Here is a 25,237-nt window from a genome sequence, read left to right as displayed (position 1 = left end):
AATGCAATTTATATGGGCTTTTAAATTACTTAATTTTAATCGCAGAAACTTTCCAGGATGCCATCACCGCTCCGTGTCGACCCACGTTCCCAGACTCCTGGGCTGCTTCAGCGTCAATAACATTACTGGGTAAAAGCGCTAGCAAAAAAGTGGTTTCAACATAAACCGTTTCCATTCTAAGAGGAAAGCAGTTTGGTTTCCAAAATAACCTACACAACTGTGCTTTTAACTTGAAACCGTTTGAAACATCTACGCCGTTCCACAAGACACTACAGATGGCTCTGGGCTCTGGGCGCTGGGCTGTGGGCATCACACGAAATCGCAGACCCTAACGTGTCCCGTCAAGCCCCGCCTCTCCCCCGGGTCCCTTCCTGGCGGTCCCTCTGCCTCCCTCCCCCGCGGTCCCTTCCCAGGGTTCCTCCCCTCCCTTCCCCGGCGGCTCCTCCCCGGCCCGCCCCCGGGTCTCTCCACTTGGTCACTGCCCGCCCCTCCCCGGTGGCTCCTCCCCGTTCCTTCCCTGGGATCCCTGCCCCGCGGCCCCTGCCTCAGCCCGGCTCTCTCAACGCCCCGCCCTTTTCCGGTTCCGCCCATCTCGGACCCCGCCCAGGCCGCTCGGTCGCTTTCCTCCGCGCAGTTGCCCCCAGACCCGGAAGTGGATCGTGCAGAGCAAGCATCACACCATGGCGTATGAGTGTTCCTCTGTGTAGACTCAACCTGCGCCTCGCCGTCCCCCATTCGCACACCCGATGCCCGGGGGTCGCTACGGACTTGAAATCGCCGCACCGCACCCTCCACCTCAGGTAAATAGGCCTTGCGGTGTGGGCCCAGAGACGCTTCCTTTTGGGTTGAAGTCGCCCTGAGGCTGGTCCCTGCCCCCGGTCTTTCTGCCTTGGGCCAAGTAAACACGGCCTTTCCCGGTTTTTTAAACGTTTAAGCAGGATTTTCCTGCTTAAAATCCTTTACTGACTCCTCCTCTCGCCCCCATCGCTTAAAGTCCTCACCGCCTGCCCTGGGCGCCTCCCAGCCTCGCGTTCGTCGGCCCTTGGGGCGCAGCGCCGCCGCCCCAGTCCCTGGGAGGCCGCGCCTCTGCCTGGTCCTGGAATCCTGCAGATCCCACCCCTGTCCTAAGGCGCCGTCGTCCCCCACCTCCCTCCTTCTCGTGCCGGGCCCTGCTGCTCCCCAGGCCTCTCTTTCGCAGTCACCGCTTCCCTTGAGCCCTCGTTGGGGAGGTGCCCGGGGCCTGTCCTGTGACACCCGGTGTTTTTGCCTGCCCAGCTCCACCCTCTGGAAAATGTACTCCTCCAACATGCAGACATCTTACTACAAACCCTCCAGTGAATGCGTGGCCCAAGGGAATCAGGAGAAAGAGAGACAAAGAGCCACTGAGAGGAGATGGAAAAACCAAGAAAGAGAAAAGAAAAATGAGGGAGACCCATAAACAGATGGCAAAGTGGAGGATGGGTGAGGGATTTGCAGCGACAGAGTGAAAGCAGCAGTCAAAAAAGTAGCAGGGGCAGAAAAGCAATTGGCGAAATGTAGAGGAAAGCTCGATGTCCCGAGATGAAGGACAACAAGCTAAGGAGAGGGACAGCAAAGAAGGAACCTCCTCAGACAGGGAGTGGGGGAGAGGAGAAAGGATTTGGCCCAGGGCAGACAGAGCTGCGTGGTGCTGGGACAGCAGGAGGGGACAGCTGGTGACAAGGCGAGCAGAAGGAGAACCTCAACACAGGGAGGTCTGGGATCTGGGAGTGCCAGAGAGTGGGGATAAGCGGGTGTAACAGGGAAGAGGGGATTTAACAGGGAGAGCAGAGGAGGCGCAGAGATGGGGTAAGAAAGAGGCAGAAATAGGTGGAGATTGGGACGATGAAAAGATTGGAAAGAAAACGCCACAAGAGGTGAAACAAATTGGAAGAATGGAGTAGAACAGATATAAGGGGAAAAAACGAAGGGAGAAACAGCAGAAGAAAAAAGAGGCACAAAATCGTCAGAATCCTAGGGGGAAAATAAAAGGGGAAAAAGAAGGGCTGGAGAGACAAGGTGAAAGTGAGAGGGACAAAATGGGGGAGAGGAACACATAGTTATAAAGAAAGAGAGGCGCCCTGGGGCCAGATGAGAGGTGAGTTGAGATTGGATATGACAATTTGATTTCTCTATTTATAATGTATTACATTTAAATTGTAATCTAATTGTTTAAGTTCTACATATAAGGGTGAGAATTACAAAGCTCTGTGTAAAAGGCTTGTGCATTTTTAATTATGGCATAAGAGGCTAGCTTTCATTTGTCCATGCTGTTCAGCCATTGGGCAGTAACTTGCCTCATTCAGTTGTAGGTCTCCCTCTCCCGTTTCCTAGGATGGGGTAGGGTGTGGGGCAGTGAAGAGGGGCAAGGAGTGACTGACTGTGTCACTGCCTGGTGCCTTGTATTTACCTTTCATCTCACAGTTCATGCTGAAGGTTGAGATGAAGCTTTATCTAATTCAGTCTCTTTTTCTATATGTAATTATTGCTGAAGTAAGCTTTTGTGGAATCCTATCTTGGCTCATGTCATTCTTTTCTAAATGTGATATATTTTCAATTTTTTCCCTTTGTAGAATTCCATATATAGTTTAATAATATATACATATTAAATAATATGTATATATATTTTCAAAATGGTTTCCATTTGAAGTTAATTGTGTTGAGTTCAGATTGCGGTCTGCATGCTTTCTACTCTTTATCGTATATTGGAAATTCTCTTTGGTAGTCAGTAGATAATTTTATTCATTTTTGTTTATTTATTTATATATTTATTTATTTATTTTTGAGACAGTCTTGCTCTTTCACCCAGGCTGGAGGGCAGTGGCGTGATCTCAGCTCACTGCAACCTCTGTCTCCCAGGTTCAAGTGATTCTCCTGCCTCAGCCTTCCAACTAGCTGGGATTACAGGTGTGTGCCACCACGCCTGGCTAATTTTTTGTATTTTTAGTAGAGACAGGATTTCACCATGTTGGCCAGGCTGGTCTCGACCTCCTGATCTCAAGTGATCCACCTGTCTCGGCCTCCCAAAGTCCTGGGATTACAGGCGTGAGCCACTGCGCCCGGCCCTTATTTATTTTTTTTGAGATGGAGGTACTCTTGTCGCCCAGGCTGAAGTGCACTCATGTGACCTTGGCTCACTGCCACCTCCGCCTCCCAGGTTCAAGTGATTCTCCTGCCTCAGCCTCCCAAGTAGCTGGGATTACAGGCACCTGCCACCACACCCGGCTAATTTTCGTATTTTTAGTAGAGATAGGGTTTCATTATATTGGCCAGGCTGGTCTCGAACTCCTGATCTCAAGTGATCCCTCCCAAAGTGCTGGGATTACAGGCGTGAGCCACTATGCCGGCCATTAGTAGGAATTTTAGATAGTATCAATGTGTATTTGGTAAAGATATCAATGACGCTTTTTTTTTTTAATGTTAACATAAGAACCTATTAACTAATTCGGTTTTTTTTTTTTTTTTTTTGGAGACGGAGTCTTGCTCTGTTGACCAGGCTGGAGTGCAGTGGTGCAATCTCGGCTCACTGCAAGCTCCGCCTCCCGGGTTCATGCCATTCTCCTGCCTCAGCCTCCTGAGTAGCTGGGACTACAGGTGCCCGCCACCACGCCTGGCTAATTTTTTGTATTTTTAGTAGAGATGGGATTTCACCACGGTAGCCAGGATGGTCTCGATCTCCTGACTTTGTGATCCACCCACCTCAGCCTCCCAAAGTGCTGGGATTACAGGCGTGAGCCACTGTGCTCGGCCAACTAATTTGTTACTAGTCAGTTTTCTTCCCTTATGTCACCTCTTAAAATAGTGACCTGTGAACTACTAAGTAGATGTCCCCCTCAAGTCCCTTTTGTCAGTTCTATTTTCTGTAGATGTGGAAGGATGGGCTGGATTGACTCAAAACCTTATTCCAGCAGAGCTTATGTGTTCATGAAAAAATTTGCGGAGAGAGCTCATCTCTGTAGCTGACAGTCTTTCACTGTTTTCAACACCAATAGCCATGTTCTCACAGTTCTGTGTTTCATTAGTATGTTGTGTTTTTCTGGAAAAGAGGAATTAAGTTTGGGATCAATGTGGTAAAGCCATGAGAGGGAAGTTTCTTTTGCCAGGTACTTGAAAGAACATCCTGGAATTTTCCAGGGGAGGCGTGAGAAAGTCTAGTGTTGCCCATTGGCCCTTCGAGGCCATCGTAGAGTCACATACATCTTCTAATTCAAGTTCGATGACTTGGTGAGACGTCTCCTTCTCTAGCTCTCAGTAAATCCACCTGCAACATGAAGATGAGGGACTCAGTCAATATACCTCAGTCTGAGCAACACTGACCCCCTTAATGTTTGGCAGAATTGGGTGTCCATCTGTGTTTTGCAGTTCTTCTAGGAAGTGGGGAGTGCCCACTGCAATTAAAAATTTAAATGGGACTCAGTCCTTTAAAATTTAAAACAAAACCAAAACCACAAGAATGGAAGCCGGGTCCTAGACTCAGAGGCAGAGAGACCATCTTCGGAGGCCTTTCTCTGCATTAGAGTTATGGCTAAATCTAAAGCATGTCATGTCAGTGCCTGGCAGGGAACCCTCCGCCGGCTTCCTGTGTTCCCCAGGACAAAAGCCCAACTCCTCACTGTGGCTCCACAGCCCTGTGTTCAGGGCCCCTGCCAGTGTCCAGCCTCCTCCTGGGAGCTTGCCCTCATCCCATGACTCCCTCTGCCCTAGTGACATTTGTTTTTTCTCTTTTCCCAAACATCAAAACCTTTCCTGTCTCAGTCTTTGTCTCTCCTCTTACCGTATGTCCCCAAATCATCACAGCTCTGTCCCTTTCTTCTCCTTCGGGTCTAGCCTCAGAGCTGTCTCCCACCCTCTTGCACCCCCATCTGAAGTTCTCTCTGCCTGTCAGTCTCCATCACGTTACTCAGGTTTCACTGTCTCCGCATCCATCACCACATCGGACAGTCTTCTGCATGGATTATTTTGAGTGGTTTGTGTCTCCCTCCGTTGGAGGACACAGTCTCCATCTTGGCCACGGGACGACTGTAGCACCTGCTCTGGGGTTGTGGTTCAGATGCTGGGACTGGGGTCAGGCTGAAGAGTCCTCAGGGAAGACCAAAAGGATAGGGCGGATAGTGAGGATGGTCTCATATTCTGGAAATTTCATCCGTAATTGGTGTAAACTTCCTGTGGCTATTTATTCCAGTCTATATAAGAGCAGAAGGCCTCACTGAGGCCTGAAAAGCCCCGCAGACCCTGTGTCTTCAGCCAGTGCCGAGGCGTCCCCACCGCCTTACTCCAGCTCCCAGGTCTTCCACGCTCTGCACATCAGCAGGGCCCAGTGGCCATCCTGGGCAGGGGCTTTGCCTTCCAGCAGGTGATGTGCTCACAGTCAGGGGTCCTGGATTCCCTTCAGGAAGGGTGGCGAGAAGTTCAGAAGCTAAATGGGCCACGAAGGAGGCACTCCCTAAACAGCGGGGGAATTTTGCAGGGGACTGTGAATAGAGAGACAAGGGGACAATGGCAGCCTCCCTCATGAGATCTGGGGCCTCTCTTTTTCTTGGACATCCTCCGTCAGCTCAGTCCGGCCAATCTTCACCTGCCTTTAAACTAGACTCCATGGTGTCCCCGAATTGCTGGCAATTCCTTCCAGCATGGCCAACTTCTAGAATCTAGACTTGAGGCCCACTGTCCTGCAGATAGCAGTTTGTGTCCATTCCTGCCGCATCGCTTGTGTCCAGAGGCCTTTCAATCCAGTGTGCTCCTCAGGCTGGAAGAGAAGTAGAAAAACGGGGGGCAGGTGAAGAAGTCCTTAGAGGTGTTGAGTGAGGCGTGGAAGCAATGGTGAGCCTCTAGAGGAGCTGGATGAATGCTGCATGCACCTGGCCCACAGGTGGCTGTAGGCTCACGGGGTGTGTGGCACACTTGGAAAGAAGTCTCAGGTCTGGCTGTAGCACCTGGAAGTGGGATTTGGGGTGGTTGTGGGGCTGCAGGATCATTTTGTAATGCCCTGATGTCTCAGCTCAGGTTACTTGGGAAACAGATGCTGACACAGAGATTTGCATGCAGGAATTCAATTCGGAAACTCATCATCACAGTGAAGAGGACTGAAGGCAGTGGAATCAGGCAGAGAGAAACATCCTGAAGTATACTTAGAACCAAGACCTAAGCTGAGCCCATAGGGAGCTTCAGCAGCAGGAGGATGGGTGCCTTGGCCTGAGGGTGTGGATCCCAGAGGTGCTCCACAGCATCCGCTCCACGGGGTGATTTCTGCGGAGGCTTTGGGAAGTGCAAAAACCATCCTGAAACCCATAGAGGAAAGATAGGAAGAATCTCAGAGATTATTTTCTGGGTTGCCTTTGGCATTCGGGGTATTTTCAGTTGCAGATCAATAAGCTTTCGGTTGTGTTTTGGAAGATGAAATGATCATTTGGAGTGTTTCCTTTCCTGATGTTGGGGTCTAATTGCATCATTAGAGACATCTCTGTTTTATTGGTAGGTTTTAGTGGTATTCCCCTGTGGGGTGGAGTCACTATGAGTGGAAATACGTTGCCCTGGGTCAGTGAGTTCCTGGAGTGTTTGTGTATATTATTCCATGAGTTACTGGGGCTTGTGAGATTTCATAACAGGGCTTCTCGATCTTTATGAAGTATCTGGGGATTGTGGGATCTTTATGAAATATATGGGGAGTGTGGGAGTTTGTAAGCATGTCTGGGTCCAGAAGGGCAACAGGGGTCCTAAGAATCAGGCGCAGATGGCTTTCATTAGGGAGGGTTTGTTGTGGGGGCGTCTGTGGGTACAACTCAAGAGGGAGTGGTTATCAGGGTCCCAGAGTAAGGGAAAGATTTCTCCAAGAATCAGAGTGAAACACAGCACACTGACCTGCAGCCCAAAGGCTTCCACTGGCACTGTCCTTGGGAAGATAAAGCTGCCACATTCTTGCTGCCAGGCCAGTGGCCTCTCCCTGTTTAATCCAAGATAACAGAGTCACAGAGTCACGGGGCAGCTGGGGAGCTGAGGGGCAAGGTCCTTGAAACCCGCTGTGGAACACGGATCTTTCTCCAGTGCAGAGGGGCCACGGGGCCCTGGGAAGGGAGTTGGAGGATTACAGCCCTGGTCATGGCAGGGAGACGCAGGAACTGGAGGAAGGAAGAGCTGTGTTCATCCCCACAGGGTGCCCCTCTGCTCAGGAATTTGTGCAATAGAATGGGGTGAGCTAATGAGGTCACATTTAGGGAAAGGAGTCTTTCTGTCCACCCAACACACATCTCATCCTATGCACACACTTCTCCCTTTCCCCATTGTCTTCTCTAAGACGGGAATCTAATGCTTCTCTAAGACGGGAATCTAATGCTTCCCCAGGCGGGTGATTGAGGGAGAGGAGGGGATGGTCTGTTTGTGTCTCTCCTTTCTCCCCTCCCACAAGTCTTCTGCCTGCCTTTCTGCTGCTCTGTTCAGACTCTCACTTCCTGCAGTTCTGCGGTCAGTTTGCCCCACACGAGACCCAAGGATCTGGGTCTGTGAATAATACTCAAGCCAACATCATTGCCAAGTGAGAAATCTTAGACCCCAGGACCTTTTTTCCATGGAGGGGCCTGGGCACAGAGACAAACTCTTCTTTTTGCAGAGTTTAGGGTCTTTTATTGGCCAGGTGGGTCTGCTGAGCCTCAGACAGCGACCCCATAGTCAGCCAGATGTGTTTCTGGGTGGACTTGCGCTTGCCCTTCCACAGGTGGGCAAGCAGAGTGGTCTCCATGAAGGGCCCTTGGCTCTGCCCCTCAGCTGGTCCTGCTCAGCTCCCTTCTCACGATAAAGACCACCCCAAGGACAAACAAGACCCCTGCATACATCAGTCTCCCAGAGTGAAGACCATAAAAATGGCCTAATACTTCATTGATTCATTCATTCATTCATTTATTTATTTTGAGACAGAGTCTCGTTCTGTCTCCCAGGCTGGAGTGCAGTGGTGCGATCTCAGCTCACTGCAACCTCTGTCTCCTGAGTTCAAGCAATTCTCCTGCCTCAACCTCTGGAGTAGCTGGGACTACAGGCATGTGCCACCACTCCTGGGTCATTTTTTTGTATTTTTAGTAGAGACGGGGTTTCACCATGTTGGTCAGGCCGTTCTTGAACTCTTGACTTCATATGATCTGCCCACCTCGGCCTCCCAAAGTGCCGGGATTACAAGCATAAGTCACCGCGCCTGGCCATATATCATTTACTTTTAATTACTTATTTAATGTTTACTACACTCCCATTTTAGCAATACTAATATTTCATTTAATGTTGCTATTATTATTTACTGTTATTGAGACAGAAGCTTTGTCTGTGTTAGATGCTGATCTCATGTAATGTGACTCTTATAATTGTGCTTAGGATTCCACGGGACATGAGTGAATAAACGACTGAACATTGTGCATAAACAGCCAATTTATATATTCATAAGATTAAGACATTTTGTATTCCTCATCCGTTATGCAAAACAAAGACTAGACACTGTGGAGTCATCTCTCGTGAGAACAAACGGACAGACAGCTGGGAAGCACACCAGCCACCAGCTGGGAGTCTTAAAAACAGCAATCCAGTCTCCAAATCCAGGAGAGGGTTCAAATCATAGAAAAGCTGCAGAGCCACCGGGTCTCAGAGTTTCCCGCGGGAACGCTGGGACTCGCTACCAATCCCATGAGCGCACCTGGGGATTTTAACGTCTGGTGGGATGGTGGATTCCGAGTGTGGTTGGACAGGGCTGGAGTGCCCTGAAAGGCAGGCTTGAATGCTCTCCTGCCGGTGAGAAAACTGGAAGCGGATTCTGGGCGGGAGCTGTGGCCAGCGAGAGGCGGGTCTTGGATAGTGGGGAGAGGCCAGAGTGGGGAGGGTGGGAGCCACCGTGAGGTGGGGTCTGGGCAATGGGAAAGGGGTGCAAGAGGGTCGGGTGGGAGGGTGGAACTGCTGTGGGGCGGAGCCTGGGCATTGGGAAGGGGCGGGGTAGGAAGGGTAGACGCCGCCGTGGGGGCGGGGCCTGGACAGTGGCAAGGGGCCAGGGTTGGGCGAGTGGAAGCTACCATGAGGTGGGGTCTGGGCAATGGGAAAGGGTGGAACTACTGTGGGGGCGGGGCCTGGACAGTGGGGACGGGGCGGGGTGAGAAGGGTGGAAGCTGCCCTGGGGTGGGGTCTGGGCAATGGGAAAGGGGTGGAAGAGGGCGGGGTGGGAGGGTGGAGCTACTGTGGGGGTGGGGCCTGGACAGTGGGGACGGGGCGGGGTGAGAAGGGTGGAAGCTGCCCTGGGGTGGGGTCTGGGCAATGGGAAAGGGGTGGAAGAGGGCGGGGTGGGAGGGTGGAGCTACTGTGGGGGTGGGGCCTGGACAGTGGGGAGGGGGCGGGGTGAGAAGGGTGGAAGCTGCCCTGGGGCGGGGTCTGGGCAATGGGAAAGGGGTGGAAGAGGGCGGCGGGATGGGAAGGTGGAAGCTGCTATAGTGCAGTCTGGGCTGTGGGAAGCGGGCAGGGCCGGGAAAGGAGCAGGTCTGGGCTCTACTCCTCTTGGCCCCAGGTCATTTTCTGCTATGCCAGCCTTTCTCTCCACTAAGACTGGATCAACAGCATTGCACTGCTAAAATAAAATTTCAGCTAATTGAAATTAGGCGGGGATGCTTCCTGCTTATTTTCAGTTAATCCAACATTTCAAACAATTTAACGCAAAAGAACAGAGTTGTACTGGGCCACTTAATTGAAGGCTAAGGTTTTTTTACTCTTACATTGAAAACGATTTAAGTGAAAAACTCATTTTGTTTGCAGGTGGAGACAGGCATCCTACCATTAAGAGGATCACAACTCAGCTCAGGGTATCAGGAGGGGTGCAGGGGCATCAGCGGATGGTCCCTGTGGGGCAGTGGTTTCATCCTGGAACTGGCAATTAGAACCGTTTAATTAATCCGGGACCTGATTTGTCTGTTTAGAGGATGAAACAAAGGTGAAATTTCTACTTGTGCTGTGTTCAGTTTCATAGTGACAACTATCAGAACATCGTTTCCATTTCTACTTGCCAGGCACCGGGATGGAAGAAAGAGAACTCTGGGCTTAGGTCCAGGGACGTTTCAAGGACCCTGGACCAGGGTATGTGGAGGAAGGGTATCTGGTAATTTAGGTCGCCAACCATTCCCTTAAACATAAAGAATACTTTTTAAAATAGAGGAATTATAGGAAAAATCTCAGAGATAAATTTCTGGGTTACCTTTGGTATTTTGGAGTATTTTGTGTTGTAGATCAAGAAGCTTTCAGATGCATTTTGGAAGATAAAATGATAGTTTGGAGTGTTACCTTGTATGATATCGGGGTCTCATTGGAGCATGTGCATCACTAATGCCTTGTTTCCTTATATTTCAATTGTTGATCTATTACACAATTGTAAGGGAATTTTAAATGTATATGGCTTTGAAATAAACTTGGTGCATCTAATTTTTTCAATTAGCTGAAATTCTCTTTTAGCAGTTAATGATGTCTCTTATGTGTGACAGGAACATTCAGTACACCCACAGTGAAGACTGAGTGCCCTTCAAAGCTTTTTTCTTTTGTTTTTTGTTTTTTGAGACAGGCTCTGTCGCCCAGGCTGGAGTGGTGTGATCATAGCTCACTGCAATCTCAAACTCACTTCAGCCTCCTGAATAGCTGGGACTATAGACATGCGTCACCACACCTGGATGATTTCTAAATTTTTTTGTATAGATGGGGTCTTACTATGTTGCCCAGGCTGGATTCAGTGCCAAGTCTCAAAGGCCAAGGTACCAGGGCAAGTTTAAAGTTTGTCATATTCCAATTTTCAAATATATGTGTATTCATTATTTTTGAGTTTCACTTGGTGTTGTGTGTTGACAATGTAGAAGCTGATTTTGACCCTCTAATCCTAGCAAATAGCAAAGGTTAAGTCTCCCCCCTCCATCCTTTCTTCTTTTTTTTTTTTTTGTTTTTGTTTTTTTAGATGGAGTCTTGCTCTGTCGCCCAGGCTGGAGTGCAGTGGCAGGATCTCGGCTCACTGCAGCCTCCGCCTCCCGGGTTCAAGTGATTCTTCTGCCTCAGCCTCCCTAGTAACTGGGATAACAGGCGCTGCCACCGCGCCTGGCTAATTTTTGTATTTTTAGTAGAGACAGGGTTTCACCATGTTGGCCAGGCTTGTCTTGAACTCCTGACCTCAGGTGATCCACCTGCCTCGGCCTCCCAAAGTGAAGTGCTGGGATTACAGGCATGAACCACCGTGCCCGGCCAGAAATATCCTTTTTAAATCTCTTGTGAATATGTTGATTTTGCTTCAATGAAAATTTTATAAGCATTTAAACTCTGCATATACAAAATGGATTCAAGGCTTTCATCTATAATCAGATTCACCCCTACTATTCTCAATTTAATGAAAAGATCCAAAATCAAATCATTTCTTTGCTTGGAATTATGGAAGTCCATGCTGAAACTGTTTTCTTGGCAACATAGGTACTTAGCAATATTGCATAACACAGAGCTGTCTACCTTGCAAAAGTCCCCAAATCTATCCCAGACACCATATCTTTTGAAACTGTGTAGATGTAGTTGTGAAATATGCTATTTTTCCTGTCTAAACAATTGTATTTTCAATTAATCACCACTTTTCCGTTGATGAAATCTTCCACATGTGGGGATGTGAGAGGCAAACATACTTCAAAGTAGAGGTAAATTCACAGATGTTGACATAAAGAATTATTGCTAGTAGATACGATGCATTTAATATTTGATAATCTAGTTTTACTTTGTATAGGGTTCATATGAAGGAGAATATCCAGCCAGCATGGTAGCTCATGCCTGTAATCCCAGCACTCTGGGAGGCCAAAGCAGGTGGATCACTTGAGGTTAGGAGTTTGAGACCACCCTGGCCAATGTGGTGAAACCCCATCTCTACTAAAAATACAAAAAAAATTAGCTGGGCATAGTGGCGTGCACCTGTAATCCCGGTTACTTGGGAGGTTGAGACAGGAGAATTGCTTGAACCCAGGAGGCAGAGGTTGCAATGAGCCAAGATCGCACCATTGCACTCCAGCCTGAGTGACAGAGGGAGACTCTGTCTCCAAAAAAAAAAAAAAAAAATCCTATCAAATACACTTAAAATCTTGCAAAATTAATTACCCTTGAGGTGAATATAAATGTAAATGTTTTCTGAAGACGATTTTACAGGCTTTTTTTCTACAACAGATTAAAATAAGTACTTAGAAAACAATTTTTATTTAAATATTGTAATCTGTGTTCTTTGGTTTCTCTTCTATTTCTTCAAGTACTTTTGGAATGCGTGTAAAGTGAATTTCAACTTACACTATATGTAGAAATTATTGACATAAGCATATTATGATGACAAAGTTTATCTCAAAGGTATTTGAGGCTGTGTCATCTCAAGAGTGGAATGGGATAAAGGAAGAACAATGGAATTTATTTCTATTTGTAAAAAGTTACTGCTTTTTAAAAAGCAAGTTATTGACCTAACTAATACATAGGCCTTATCCCTGCTCTGGAACCGAAGTTGACACTGTCCTTCCTGGGTGCGCAGGGAATAGAAATGGAAAGGAGGTTCTGCTGATCAGCATGGAATTGTACACTCCCTGCTAAGCTCAAGTTTTGCATTTCACATTCTAGTTTGCATCTCATTCAGTTACAGCATTTCTTTAAATGCTTAATTTTAATTGCAGAAACGTTCTGGATCCGAACACTGCCCCCCGACAACCTAGAGAGATCCCAGCTCCCAGCCCACTGAGTGGCTTCAGCCTCGCTGGTAGGTCTCTCCTCCAAAGCTCTGGAAACAGACTCCTGGGAGCGAGAAGGAGGGAAGCGCGGGCGCCGCCCCCTTTCCCCAAGCCCCCTGCCCACTTCATCCCTCAGGCACCTCCGAACTCCTGGCCCCTCTGCACCAGGCACCTGCCCTGGGCCCCACCTACAGGGGACCCAGCTCTTCTAGCAGCTGCTGGAAGCTGATCACCTGCAGTGAAGGCCTCACACGCGAGTTTCCCTCTGTTTAGGTTAAACTTGAGCTTCCCAGGCTCCTGCACATCCATACCCAATTTGCAGGCGTCCTCAGAGACATACATGTATATATGCGTGATTGTAGTTCACTGCAGCCTGGACCTCCTGGGCTCAAGCGATCCTCCCACCTCAGCCTCCTGAGTAGCTGGGACCACCAGTGTGTACCACCACGTTTAAATAATTTTTTTTATATATATTTAGTAGACAGGAGGTCTCACTGTGTTGCCTGAGCTAGTCTCAAATTCCTGGGCTCAAGTGATCCTCCCGCTTCGGCTGGGATTACAGCCCACGAAGTGCTGGGATTACAGGCATGAGCCATCACTCTGGGTCCTATAGACCTTAATATCCCCTCATGGCTCTCTCATTCCCAAGTAAATTCAGAGGTGTCCATGAGAGGTCAGGGGTCACTTCCCATTGAACCACACAGACAGGTCCTGCTTGCAATATTTCTGCCTTCAGGCCATGTAGACAGTTTTCACGCCATTTCCTGCTTGAAACCCTTTACTCACTTCCCATCCTGTGCCTTGTAAGGTCCTCACCCGCGAGGTGCATTCACCCTTTGGGTCCCCTGAGCCTCGCCCTTCATTGCGTCTGCACAGCAGCACCGCAGCTCCGGTGCAAGAGAGTCCTCGCCCTGGTCCTGGGATTCCACAGATCCCACCCCTCCCCTGAGACACCCACCCATCTTGCTCTCATTGAGCCTTGCCCTCTATCCTGCCGGCCTCCCCCTCATAAGCATGGCTTTCTCTGACCCAGCGTTGAAGGAGGTGACTTGGGCCTGTCTGTTTACCTCCAATGTTCTTTTGTCCCTGATTCCACTCCACTAGAAAATGTGCTTTCAGTAGGTGGGCATCTTATTCCATCCCCTTCCCTGTAAATATGTGGCCAAAGGGGATCAGGAGAAAGAGAGAGGAAACAGAAAAACAGAAGGAGTGAAAAGGACGAGTGAGAACCATGAACAGATGGCAACGCAGAGGATGGGTGGGGAATTTGCAGACAGACACTGAGAGTGAAAGACAAAGCTGAGAAAGTGTGGGGCAGGGAGCACCTGGAGAAATGTAGAGAAAAGCTGGGTCTCCAGAGAGAGATGAAGGACAGCAAGATAGGGAGAGGGGCAGAAAGGGGGAGGGTCCTCAGACAGAGAGTGGGGGAGAGGAGGAATGATTTGGAGCCAGGGCAGACAACAATATGGTGCTGGGACAGCGAGACGGGACAGCTGGTGACAAGGAGAGCAGAGGGAGAACCACAGTATGGGGAGGCTTGGGATCTAGGGGTGCCAGAGAGTGGGGACAAGGGGTGTAACAGGGAAGAGGGGATTTAATAGGGGGAACAGAGAGGGAGCAAAGATGAGGGAAGAAAGAGGCAGAAATATGTGGAGATAGGGATTGGGACAATGAAAAGATTGGGCAGAAAGAGGAATAAGAGGTGGAAGAAGTTGGAGGAATGGAGCAGAACAGGCGGAAGAGAAGGAATGGAGGGAAGAAGGGGAGAAAGAGCAGGAGAGGAGAGGGGCTCAAAATAAGGAGCAGAAACCTGGGGGGAAACAGAAAAAAAAGAGCCAGGGAGGGAAGGTGAGGATGAGATATGTACAGAATGAGAGAGGGAAACACACAGGAAGGAAGAAGCAGGGGACCTTGGTTCAGGTGAGTGGTGAGTTGATTGAATATGGGTAATTTAGTTGTGACATGTTGATTTCTGTCTTTATAATCTAACAGATTTTAAATATGCTTAAAATACACAGATAAAGATGAGAATTGCAAAACTTGTCTATAAGGCTATGAATTTTATAATTATGGCATCAGAGGTTAGCTTCCACTTGTAACCTTTTTAGCCAGAGGGCAGTGACTTGACTCATTCATTTGTGGGCCACCCTCTTCCTCCCTTTCCCTGGGATGGGGTTGGGTAGGGGCGAGAATATGAGTTAATGTAATACTGATTACATAATATTTAGTATTATATGATGCTGATTATAGTCAATATGATAGTGAACACTCAACACAGAAAACTCATCACCAAAATGTGGAGGAACTTCTTCCCACCAGCAATGCATTTTCCATCCGACACTAACTGGGTGACCTTATAGTTCAACTCAATTCTGACACGGTCCAGCTAGAATTAGGATCAGATGCTGTTTACTGGTTGGTCAGTTCCACAGGGCTGCCCCCCACTTCAAATGCTGGTCACAAGTCGCAGGTTGAGACCTGAACTTCTGGGCGACCAACTGTAAATTGGGGATTCACTTGACCCCCTCGTCAGGTTATAGTAATTTGCCACGGTCATTCACCGAACTCAGGACAACACTTAGTTTACTCATTTGTTATAAAGTATGTTGCAGAGGACACAGATGAACAGCCAGATGGAAAAGCTGTGCTAACTAGTTACTCAAACCCAAGGAAAGTGTTAGGGAAGCACATTGACCAGGTCAGTCAGAGCGTACAGCATATGAAGCAAGGGCAGTCTTGTGCGACTGAGCCCTCGAGCTGTGGTGTCTGATTCTGTTTTGTAGACAGTGTCAGAATTGAGTAAAACGGCAGGACTCCCTACCTGGGAGTCTGCTGGAGAACCTGTCATTGTGGGGAAAATGACACACATTTTGGTGACTAGAGGTAAAATATTCTGTGTTGAGTGTCAGAGTAGTATGAACGATTTTTTTCCTCTCTGAACAGATCTCCAACGCATAATAAAGCCTTTTTTTCTTCTACTCTTCCATCTTTAAGACAAAAAAATACTTTCAACTACATTTCCGTCTGTAATAAGTACCTGTTTATGCTCTATTTAAGAGCATAATATTCTAAAACCTAGTTTTACTTTGTCTTCAATTCTTGCTTGAACCTTTGAATTGTTGCTTGAATCTGGCTTTCACATCCAGCATTCCACTGATTCTTCCTTTTTCAGTCATCAGTGACCTCCCCATTCCTAAATGCCGTAATTCATGTCCTGTCCTCATCTTTTTCTTCCTATCGGTAGCATGTAGCACAGCTGATCACTTCCTCTTCTGTTGTCTTGGCTTTTATGACACCCCGTTAACCTTTACAAATCTATTCAATCTTCTTGCCACTCTGATCACTTTCTGCTTTCCTCTTCTGGTGTCTCCAGAACTTTCTGTTCTCTGAATGTGCAAGTGCTCATGGCTCAGTCCTTACACCTCTTCTTGTCTCCGTCCACACCCACTGCCTTTCCTTACTGTCTCATCTCATGGCTTTATGCCCCACCTATTAATACACAGCCCCATGTCCCCTGCAGACCCTCCTCTGAGGTCTAGAATCCTGTGTCTAGTTGTCTCCAAAACACTCTACAGGGATGTCCCAACAGGCATCTCCATCTTCATATGTCTAAAAGTGACTTCCTGGCCGGGCATAGTGGCTCACGCCTGTAATCCCAGCACTTTGGGAGGCCGAGGCAGGTGGATCACCTGAGGCCAGGAGTTTGAGACCAGCCTGGCCAACATGGAGAAACCCTATCTCTACTAAAAATACAAAAAATTAACCGGGCGTGGTGGCCGGCGCCTGTAATCCCAGCTACTCAGGAGGCTGAGGCAGGAGAATCGCTTGAACCCAGGAGGTGGAGGCTGCAGTGAGCCGAGATCACGCTACTGCACTTCAGCCTGGGCAACAAGAGTGAAACTCTGTCTCAAAAATAAATAAATAAATTAATTAATTAAATAAAAGTGACTTCCCAAACTCCTCCAAACATGTTCACCCCTGCAGTCTTGCACATCTCAGCTGAGGGCAACCCTGTACTTCCTGGGGCTCAGCTGAACTTCTTGTCGTGTTTAAAATATGTAAGATACTACGTTGTAAGTGTGTTACTTTGTAAAATGAAGAAAAAATTAAGCATTTACTTAAAACAGGTGAGGAAATACGTGGTTTCATAAATTCTTTTGACGTATGGGAGAAAGAATGTTTGAAGACCTCTCCGTGCGTGATCTGCCCCCTCAGGACCTCTCGGACGTCATCTCCTTCCTGTGTCCTCCCAGCCCCCTCTGCTCCAGCCACACAGGCCCCTTTCCTTTTCCTGGAGCCAAGGTTGCTCCTGCCTCAAGGCTTCCATGTGGGCTGGCCCTCTGCCTAGAACTCTCTGGCCTCTCAGCTGCAAGTGACAAGCAGCCTTTCTTCCTGAGGTCTTTGTTCTGACATCACTTCCTCCGTGGAAACCTTTGTGATGTCCTACAGCCTCCTATTTGACATTGCAGCCCCACCTTCACCCCCACCTCTGGTCCATGTTGCCTGTTCTGTGTGATTCTTTTTGCTCCTTCAATATCCAGTCTGGATGCTGGTGAGAACAAGTCCCCAACAGGAGAGCAAAGCCAGAAGGTGGGGCTGTGCTGGGCTCGCCCCCTCAGTGGAGCTCAACCCTGGCTTCATATTAGAGTGCCCAGGCGTTTTGCAGAAACATCTCGTGCCCACTTGACGTATTTTCATTTCAGTGTTTTAGAGCCCAGCTGAGTAATATTTAAAGTTGACTCTATTCTGTAGCCAGCATAGTACCAATCCCTGTCTTTTGTTTCTGAAGGCTGAGCTCAGCCTGGGATCCACAGAGAGGTGAGGGGGCTGTGTTCTGCATGGAGTTTGGTCAGGGCTGGGTCTGTGTCCTAAAGGGGAGCTCAGTCCAGCCCAGCTCCCCACTGCTGCAGTGTGTGTGTGGGCTTCTCCAGGAGGAGAGCGGGTTCTGAAGTAAGGGGTCAGAAACTTTCTTCCTGTAGGAGTTTCTCATCCCCGTATTCCCCCTGGTGCAGTAGGGCGCAGAGGACCATCTTTCCACAGGGTGAGATCTTCTGTGCATGTGATTGTGGCACATGAAGGGGATGTATAGATTGTCAGCCCTAAGCAGCATATTTTGGATATTCAGTATTGATTTCTAAAGACTCTTTTATGTTACCCAAGGAAGAAGTCTGGAAGAAGAGGAAGAGGAAAGAAAAGGAGTCAGGGATGGCCCTTACTCAGGTAAAGTGATATTCCTGGTGGATTGTTCTTTTATTTCTTCCTGAAATGCCTGGCATTGGCACTGCGAGTCTTCTCTGAGTCTGAAGCATCCTGCCTGACATGTTTGCTGGCACTCACCCGTGCCTTCCCTCAGTCCCTCTTATCTCGTTTAGATTCCATCTCCCGCGACCCAGTGACATGAGCTTGGGAAGAGGCTGCACTGGGCATGGTCCTGGGAAGGGCTCACACCCAGACATGGATGGAGACGGGGTGAGGGTCCCGTGGTGTCAGTGCTGTTGGGCAGCAGGGATTGTTCAGGGGCCACATCTGGATGCACTGTCAGCTCTGTGTAAACCGTGATAAGAGAAGCTGCCCATGAAGTCAGGTATTACTGTGCACACGTACCTGCTCACTGGCATAGAATAAGAACACTAAGGGGAAAGCTTTCCTGCCTCATTGGTAACTTCATTTGAAGCCGAACAAGTCAGTCATTGGGTTTCCAACTCCAAACTCATAAAGACTGGGAACGGAATGGAAAGTTGAGACACTGACATTGGAGATAGATGATCCTTTCATTCCATCATCCATTTTAATGTATGACATCAATGTAAATGTGTAACAACACAAGATTCATTAAACTAGTGTCAGAAACTATCCCATGGAGACTGTGATGTTCTTACAAGAACCTTTGTCCCTCGGGTATTGTAGGTGAGAATGGCATATGAGCAGAACAACCTTGCCATTAGAGAGAATGGAACTGTATTTTTGTTTTACCAGTTATGAGTCAACATTTTGTTTCTTTTATTTTAAACATGGCATCATGTATATATTTGTTTTATAGTGAAACGATACATTTATGCACCAAGAGGTAAAGCATCCCTTTTCCTGTCCAGCCTTCCACCCTCCCTCATATCTTAGTGGGGAGCCACTGTTCTCAATTCTGTGAGAAGGGTCAGTGCAAGTCCTGTAGAAATGTATTTTGACATCATTATGAGATTTAAACAAATTCCTCAGTGAATGTTTGGTTGTGATATGTTAACCTGCAAGTTTTGAACATTGACATGTTTTCGTGTTAGGAAACAGGAGCTCACTTTTCTACATCCTTGTTGGAGCATTCTGGGAATGAAGACAGGTGGATCTTTTAACTTTCTTACTTTTATAAAGAATGCCACACAGGGTGCTGCACGGTGGCTCACACCTGTAATCCCAGCACTTGTGGAGGCCAAGGTGGGAGGATCATTTGAGCCCCAGAGATTGAGGCTGCAGCGAGCCATGATAGTGCCACTGCACTTCAGCCTGAGTGATGGAACAAGACCTTGTCTCAAAAAAAAAAAAAAAAAAAAAAGGTGCTGCCCTGGCTGCCTGTGACCATGTCGACTTCACTACAGATCGTGGAGGGTTCCTCCAGGCTGGGTGATTGGAAGAGTGATCTCTTCTAGGATGGTGCATTTCCTGTGTTGCTAGATCTGGCAAGGTTCTATCCCTACCCCAGGTGCAGAGGTGCCCTCTCCCACCAATGCCACGTCAGATTTCCCCCTCATTAAGCAAACTTGCCACTGTGTTCATTTGATATTATGAAAATCTGGGGATAATGCAACCCATTTTATTTTCATTTTCTTATTCCTTGTGAGTCTGAGTGGGTTGCATTACTTTGTGGATGCGTATATAGGAAATGAATTTTTATACTTTGCTCCATTTTCTGTTCCTGGAATTCAGGAGCTATGTTGTATTCTGTGGTTTATTTTCTTTTTAACTTTTACTACGTTTTTTGAGACAGGGTCTCACTCTGTTGCTGGAGCGAGGCTGGAGCACAGAGGCTCTGTCACTGACATGCAGGTTCAGTTGCTCGCTGCTTGCAGAGTCCAGTTAACAAGAGCAAGGTCTGGTAGAAAGACAGTGACTTTTTATTCCAAAGCTAGCTTTGGGGAAGAAGTACAGGCTTCCTGCCTTAAGGTACTATGTTGCTTTTGGAGCAGAAAGCAGGCGCTTTTAAAAGGCAGGCTTGGCATTAATGGCACTAAGGAGAGGAAGCAAGCAGGTGGGGGTCCCCCTTACTTGCTTCTGTGCCTTATGTACCGGGGGGTTGAGCTGACAGCCACTGGTGCCTTTGTGGGCAGAACTAGGTTGTAAAAGTGGCTGAAACTCTCCGGGTGGGAGAGAGTTTTGTAGCAGGACTTTGGGTTGTAGATTGATTTCTGTTTCTCGAGGTAACCTGGCAAGTGAGATTCCCCTCTGGAGCTCGAAGCACATAGTTAGATGAACTTGCCCTGTAGAGAGTATCTGGTGAAGGGGAGGTAAAAGGTTATAAGTGTATTTCTGAAGGGCTAAGTAGGAAGTAGGGAACAGGGAAAAATGGAGAAAAGAGAAAACAAGAGAAAAAAATAATAACTCCCTTTTTCTTAGAAAAATGAGGGTACTCGGTTATAGTACAGTCATGACTCCCTGTAGCCTTGACCCCCTTGGCCCAAGCAGTTGTCCCACTTCAGTCTCCTGAGTAGCTGGGACCACAGTTGTGTGCTGCCACACCCAGCTAATTTTTTATGTTTTTGTTTTTTGTAGAGATAGGGTCTCACTATGTTGCCCAGGCTGGTTTCAAACTCCTGGGCCCAAGCCATCCTCCTGACTGTGCCTCCTAAAGTGCTGGGATTATGGGCATGAGCCATTGTGCCTGGCTTGGTTTAATTCTTTATATACGCACTGTTGTCTTCCTTTCAATTACACATTATTCTACTGTAAAAATGATCTTTCTTTGCTTACCCCTTTCTCAATTATTCGTTCAGTTTATCTTGTTTTGGAAGGCCTTACGAAATGAAATGGTATGCTTTATCTTTATCTACCAGTGGATTGTTCACGTGGCCTTTGTCTTTGACCCAGTTCCTGGCATATACAGCTCCTAAAATCTATAGAATTTCCAAAGTCTTGTCTTTTTGCGTGCTGATGTATTGACTGATAGCTGGCAGCCTCCAACAAGCTTCAGGATGGGGCCTGGGTCACCAGAATATCCAAGGCAAGATTGGAAGATTGGGGCTTTAAACTCTACTCCTCAGCTACCAGGGAGGGGGAGAGGTGACGAAGGTTAAGTTGATCACCAGTGGCCAATGGTTTAATCATGCCTACTTCATGAAGTTTCTATGAAAATGCAAAAGCACACGGTTCAGAGAGCTTCAGGATAGGTGAACACGTGGAGATTCCTGAGGGTGGCATACTCGGAGGGCATGGACGTTCCAGCCCCTTTTCCAATACTTCACTGTATGCATCTCTTCATATGTATTCATTGTAATATCCTTTATAATAAATGGGTAAATGTACATAAAGTGTCTCCCTGAGGTCTGTGAGGTCTAGCAAATTAATTGAACCCAATGAGGGAGTTACAGGAACCCTGCTTAATAGTCAGTCTGTCAAAAGCACAGGAAAAACAACCTGGGGCTTGCTATTGGCACCCAAAGTGGGACTGAACCCTCAACCTGTGGGATTTGCCACTATCTCCAGGTAGATGGTGTTGAAACTGAACTGGGGTTGGAGGACACCGAGGTGGTGTCTGCTGCGCAATTGATTGCTTGCTGGTATGGGGGAAAACTACTATACATCTGTTTATTTATTATTTGTTTGTTTGTTTATTGTTTTGAGACAGGGTCTCACTCTGTTGTCCAGGCTGGAGTCCAGTGGTGTGATCACAGCTCACTGCAGCCTTGATCTCTGGGGCTCAAGTGATCCTCCCACCTTAGCCTCTGGAGTAACTGAGACTATAGGCACGCACCACCATGCCCGGCTTGATTTTTTTGTAGAGATGAGGTTTCATTGTATTTCCCAGGCTGGTCTCTTGAGCTCAAGCAGTACTCCTGCCTTGGCCTCCTAAAGTGCTGGGATTATAGCCATGAGCCACTGCACCTGGCCACATCTGATTTTAGAAGCATTTTCTGAGATTATAGTAGGTAAAACAATTTCATTTTTCCACAGAATGTGTCTCATGGATTTGAATTTTTGTGTGTACATTGGTACATACTTTTATTTGATTCATTTTATACTATTTATTTTAGATTCGGGGGTACACGTGAGGTTTCTTACGTGGGTATATTTTGTGATGTTGAGGTTTAGTCTTCCAAAGATCCCATCACCCAAGTAGTGAACATAGTACCCGATAGATAGTTTTTCAGCCCTTCCCCTCTTCCTTCCTGTTCCTTTTTGGAGTCCCCAGTGTCTATTGTTCTCATCTTTGTGTTCGTGTGCACTCAGTGTTTAGCTTCCATTGTGAGAACATTCGGTATTTGTTTTTCTATTTGTGCATTAATTCGCTAGGAATAATGGCCTCCAGCTGCATCCATGTTGTTGCAAAGGATGTGATTTTTTGTTTTTTTATGGCTGTATAATATTCCATAGGGTATATGTCTACTATATTTTCTTTATCTGATCCACTGTTGATGGTCACCTAGGTTGATTCCATGTCTTTGCTATTGTAAATGGTGCTGCAATAAACGTATGAATATAGGTGTCTTTTTGATAGAACAATCTATTTTCCTTTGGGTACATATCCAGTAATGGGATTGCTGGGTTGAATTGTAATTCTATTTTTAGTCTTTGAGAAATCTCCAAACTGCTTTCCACATGGTCTGAACAAATTTGCATTCCCATAAGTGTATGAGTATAAAAGTGTTTCCTTTTCTCTGAAGCCTTGTCAATATTTGTTATTTTTTTTTTTTTTTACTTTTTAGTAATAGCCATTATGCCTGGTATGAAATGGTGTCTCATTATGGTTTTGATTTGCATTCTCTGATGATCGGGGTGTTGAGCATTTTTTTATATGCTTGTTGGCCAGTAGTACGACTTCTTTTGAGAAGTGTCTGTTTATGCTGTTTTCCCACTTTTTAGTGGGGTGATTTGTCTTCTTCTTGTTGATTTGCTTATGTTTCTTATAGATTCTGGATATTAGTCATTTGTCAGATGCGTAGTTTGCAAGTATTTTCTCCCATTCTGTAGATTGTTTACTCTGTTGATAGCTTTTCTGTGTACAAGCTCTTTAATTAAGTTCCACTTGTCTATTTTTTATTTTGCTGCATTTATTATGAGGTCTTCATAAATTCCTTTTATTTGCTGCATTTATTTTGCTGCATATATTATGAGGTCTTCATAAATTCCTTGCTTAGGCCTTGCTTAGGCCAAAGTCTTAGAAGAGTATTTCCTAGGTTTTCTTTTAGGATTTTGGAGGTCTTATATTAAGTATTTAATCCATCTCAAGTTAATTTTTTTATATGGCAAGAGATAGGGGTCCAGTTTCATTATTCTGCATATGTTTAGCCAGTTTTCCCAGCACCACTTATTGAATAGGGTATCCTTTCCTCGTTGTTTATTTTTGTTGATTTTGTTGAAGATCAGTTGGTTGGAGGTGTGGGCCTTTATTTTAGGGGTCTCTGTTCTATTCCATTGGTATATGTGTCTGTTTTTGTACCAGTACCATGCTGTTTTGTTTACTGTAGCCTTGCAATATAGTTTGAAGGCAGGTAATTTGATGCATCCAGCTTTATTCCTTTTGCTTAGGATTGTCTTGGCTCTTTGAGCTCTTTTTTGCTTTCATATACATTTTAGAAGTTTTTTCTAATTCTGTGAAAAGTGATGTTGGTCATTTAATAAGAATACTGTTGAATCTGTAGATTGCTTTGGGCAGTTTGGACATTTCATTGATATTGATTCTTTCAGCCCATGAGCATGAAATGCTTTTCCATTTGTTTGTGTTGTCTCTGATTTCTTTCACTGGTATTTTGTAGTTCTCCTCATAGAGATAGTTCACCACCTTGGTTAGACATATTCCTAGGCATTTTTTGAGGGGTGTGGCTATTTTTAATAGGATTGCATTCTTGATGATGTGTTTCTCAGCATGAACATTATTGGTTTTAAGAGTACTGCTGACTGGGCCGGGCGTGGTGGCTCACGCCTGTAATCCCAGCACTTTGGGAGGCCAAGGCAGGCGGATCACCTGAGGTCGGGAGTTCAAGACCAGCCTGACCAACATGGAGAAACCCAGTCTCTACTGAAAATACAAAATTAGCTGGGCGTGGTGGTGCATGCCTGTAATCCCAGCTACTTAGGAAGGCTGAGGCAGGAGAATTGCTTGAACTGGGGAGGCAGAGGTTGTGGTGAGCCAAGATCGCACTCCAGCCTGGGCAACAAGAGCAAAACTCCGTCTCAAAAAAAAAAAAAAAAAAATGAATCCTGCTGATTTTTGTACCTTGATTTTAAATCCTGAGACTTTGCTGAAGTCATTTATCAGGTCTAGGAGTCTTTTACTGGAATCTTTAGGGTTTTTTAGATACAGAATCATATCCTTCTCAAAGAGAGATAATTTGACTTCCTCCTTTTCCTTTTCGTTTGTTGTTTTTGTTGTCGTTGCTAAAAAATAGAGACAGAGTCTCACTATGTTGTTGGTCTCGAACTCCTGGACTCAAACTGTCCTCTCACTTGGCCTCCCACAGTGATGTGATTACAGATGCAAACTATTTTTGTAGTTTTACAGGCCCTCTTTTTTGTAGATTACAGGCCCTCTTTCTATTTGAATGCCTTCTGTTTCTCTCACCTGATTGCTCTGGCTAGGACTTGTCACAGGCATACTGTTTTACTCTTAGTAGCATCTGTTGATGCACAAAAGTTTTTTGGTTGGATGCAGTCCCTTTTTTTTTTTTTTTTTTTTTGCTGCTGTTGTGTTTGCTTTTGGTGTCATAGCCAAGAAATCTTTGCCAAATCTAATATTCTGAAGTTTCCTTGATTTGTTGAGCCTTTTTTTTTTTTTTTAGATGGAGTTTTGCTCTTGTTGCTCAGGCTGGAGCGCAGTGCAGTGGCACAGTCTCACTGCAACCTCCGCCTCCTGGGTTCAAGAGATTCTCCCGCCTCAGCCATCCAAGTAGCTGGGATTACAGTCATGTGCAACCATGCCTGGCTAATTTTTTGTATTTAGTAGAGACGGGGTTTCACCATGTTGGTCAGGCTGGTCTCGAACTCTCCTGACCTCAGGTGATCCACCTGCCTTGGCCTCCCAAAGTGCGGAGATTATAGGCGTGAGCCACCGTGCCCGAATTGTTGAGCACTTTTATCATGAACTATGTTGAATTTTGTCAAATAACTTTTTTTTGCACCGATTGAGATGAGCATGTGGTTTTTGTCCTTCCCCATGTCAGTGTGGTGTGTTACATTGACTTTCTTCTGTTGAACCACTCGTGTCTTCCCAGTGTGTAGTCCATTTGGTCATGGGCTATAATCCTGTTAATGTCTTTACAATTTGGTTTCCTAGTATTTTGTTGAGGGCTTTT

At 46.6% G+C, this 25,237-nt stretch overlaps 1 protein-coding gene across 4 annotated transcripts in view; it reads left to right on the top strand.

Moving 5' to 3' along the window:
- The first annotated feature begins 628 nt into the window (after positions 1-628).
- Positions 629-25,237, top strand: part of ZNF160 (zinc finger protein 160) — a 37,019-nt gene continuing 12,410 nt past the window's right edge. The window contains exons 1-4 of one of the 4 annotated variants that reach the window (XM_063720253.1): positions 715-800; positions 17,908-17,963; positions 18,116-18,327; positions 19,019-19,074. Coding sequence is in view for 3 of the 4 variants with exons in the window: in XM_063720252.1 (XP_063576322.1) it covers positions 688-800; positions 12,690-12,772; positions 17,908-17,963 (252 nt within the window). In the remaining variant the exon portion in view is untranslated. Of the gene's footprint in view, positions 801-12,689; positions 12,773-17,903; positions 17,964-18,115; positions 18,328-19,018; positions 19,075-25,237 lie in introns of all 4 variants that reach the window. The other 3 variants (XM_063720252.1, XM_063720254.1, XM_054541124.2) reach the window with 3 other exon arrangements.

This window comes from Pongo abelii, chromosome 20, assembly GCF_028885655.2.
Source record: "Pongo abelii isolate AG06213 chromosome 20, NHGRI_mPonAbe1-v2.0_pri, whole genome shotgun sequence".
Classification (NCBI taxonomy): Eukaryota; Metazoa; Chordata; class Mammalia; order Primates; family Hominidae; genus Pongo; species Pongo abelii.
This window is presented reverse-complemented; position numbering and strand designations above follow the sequence as displayed.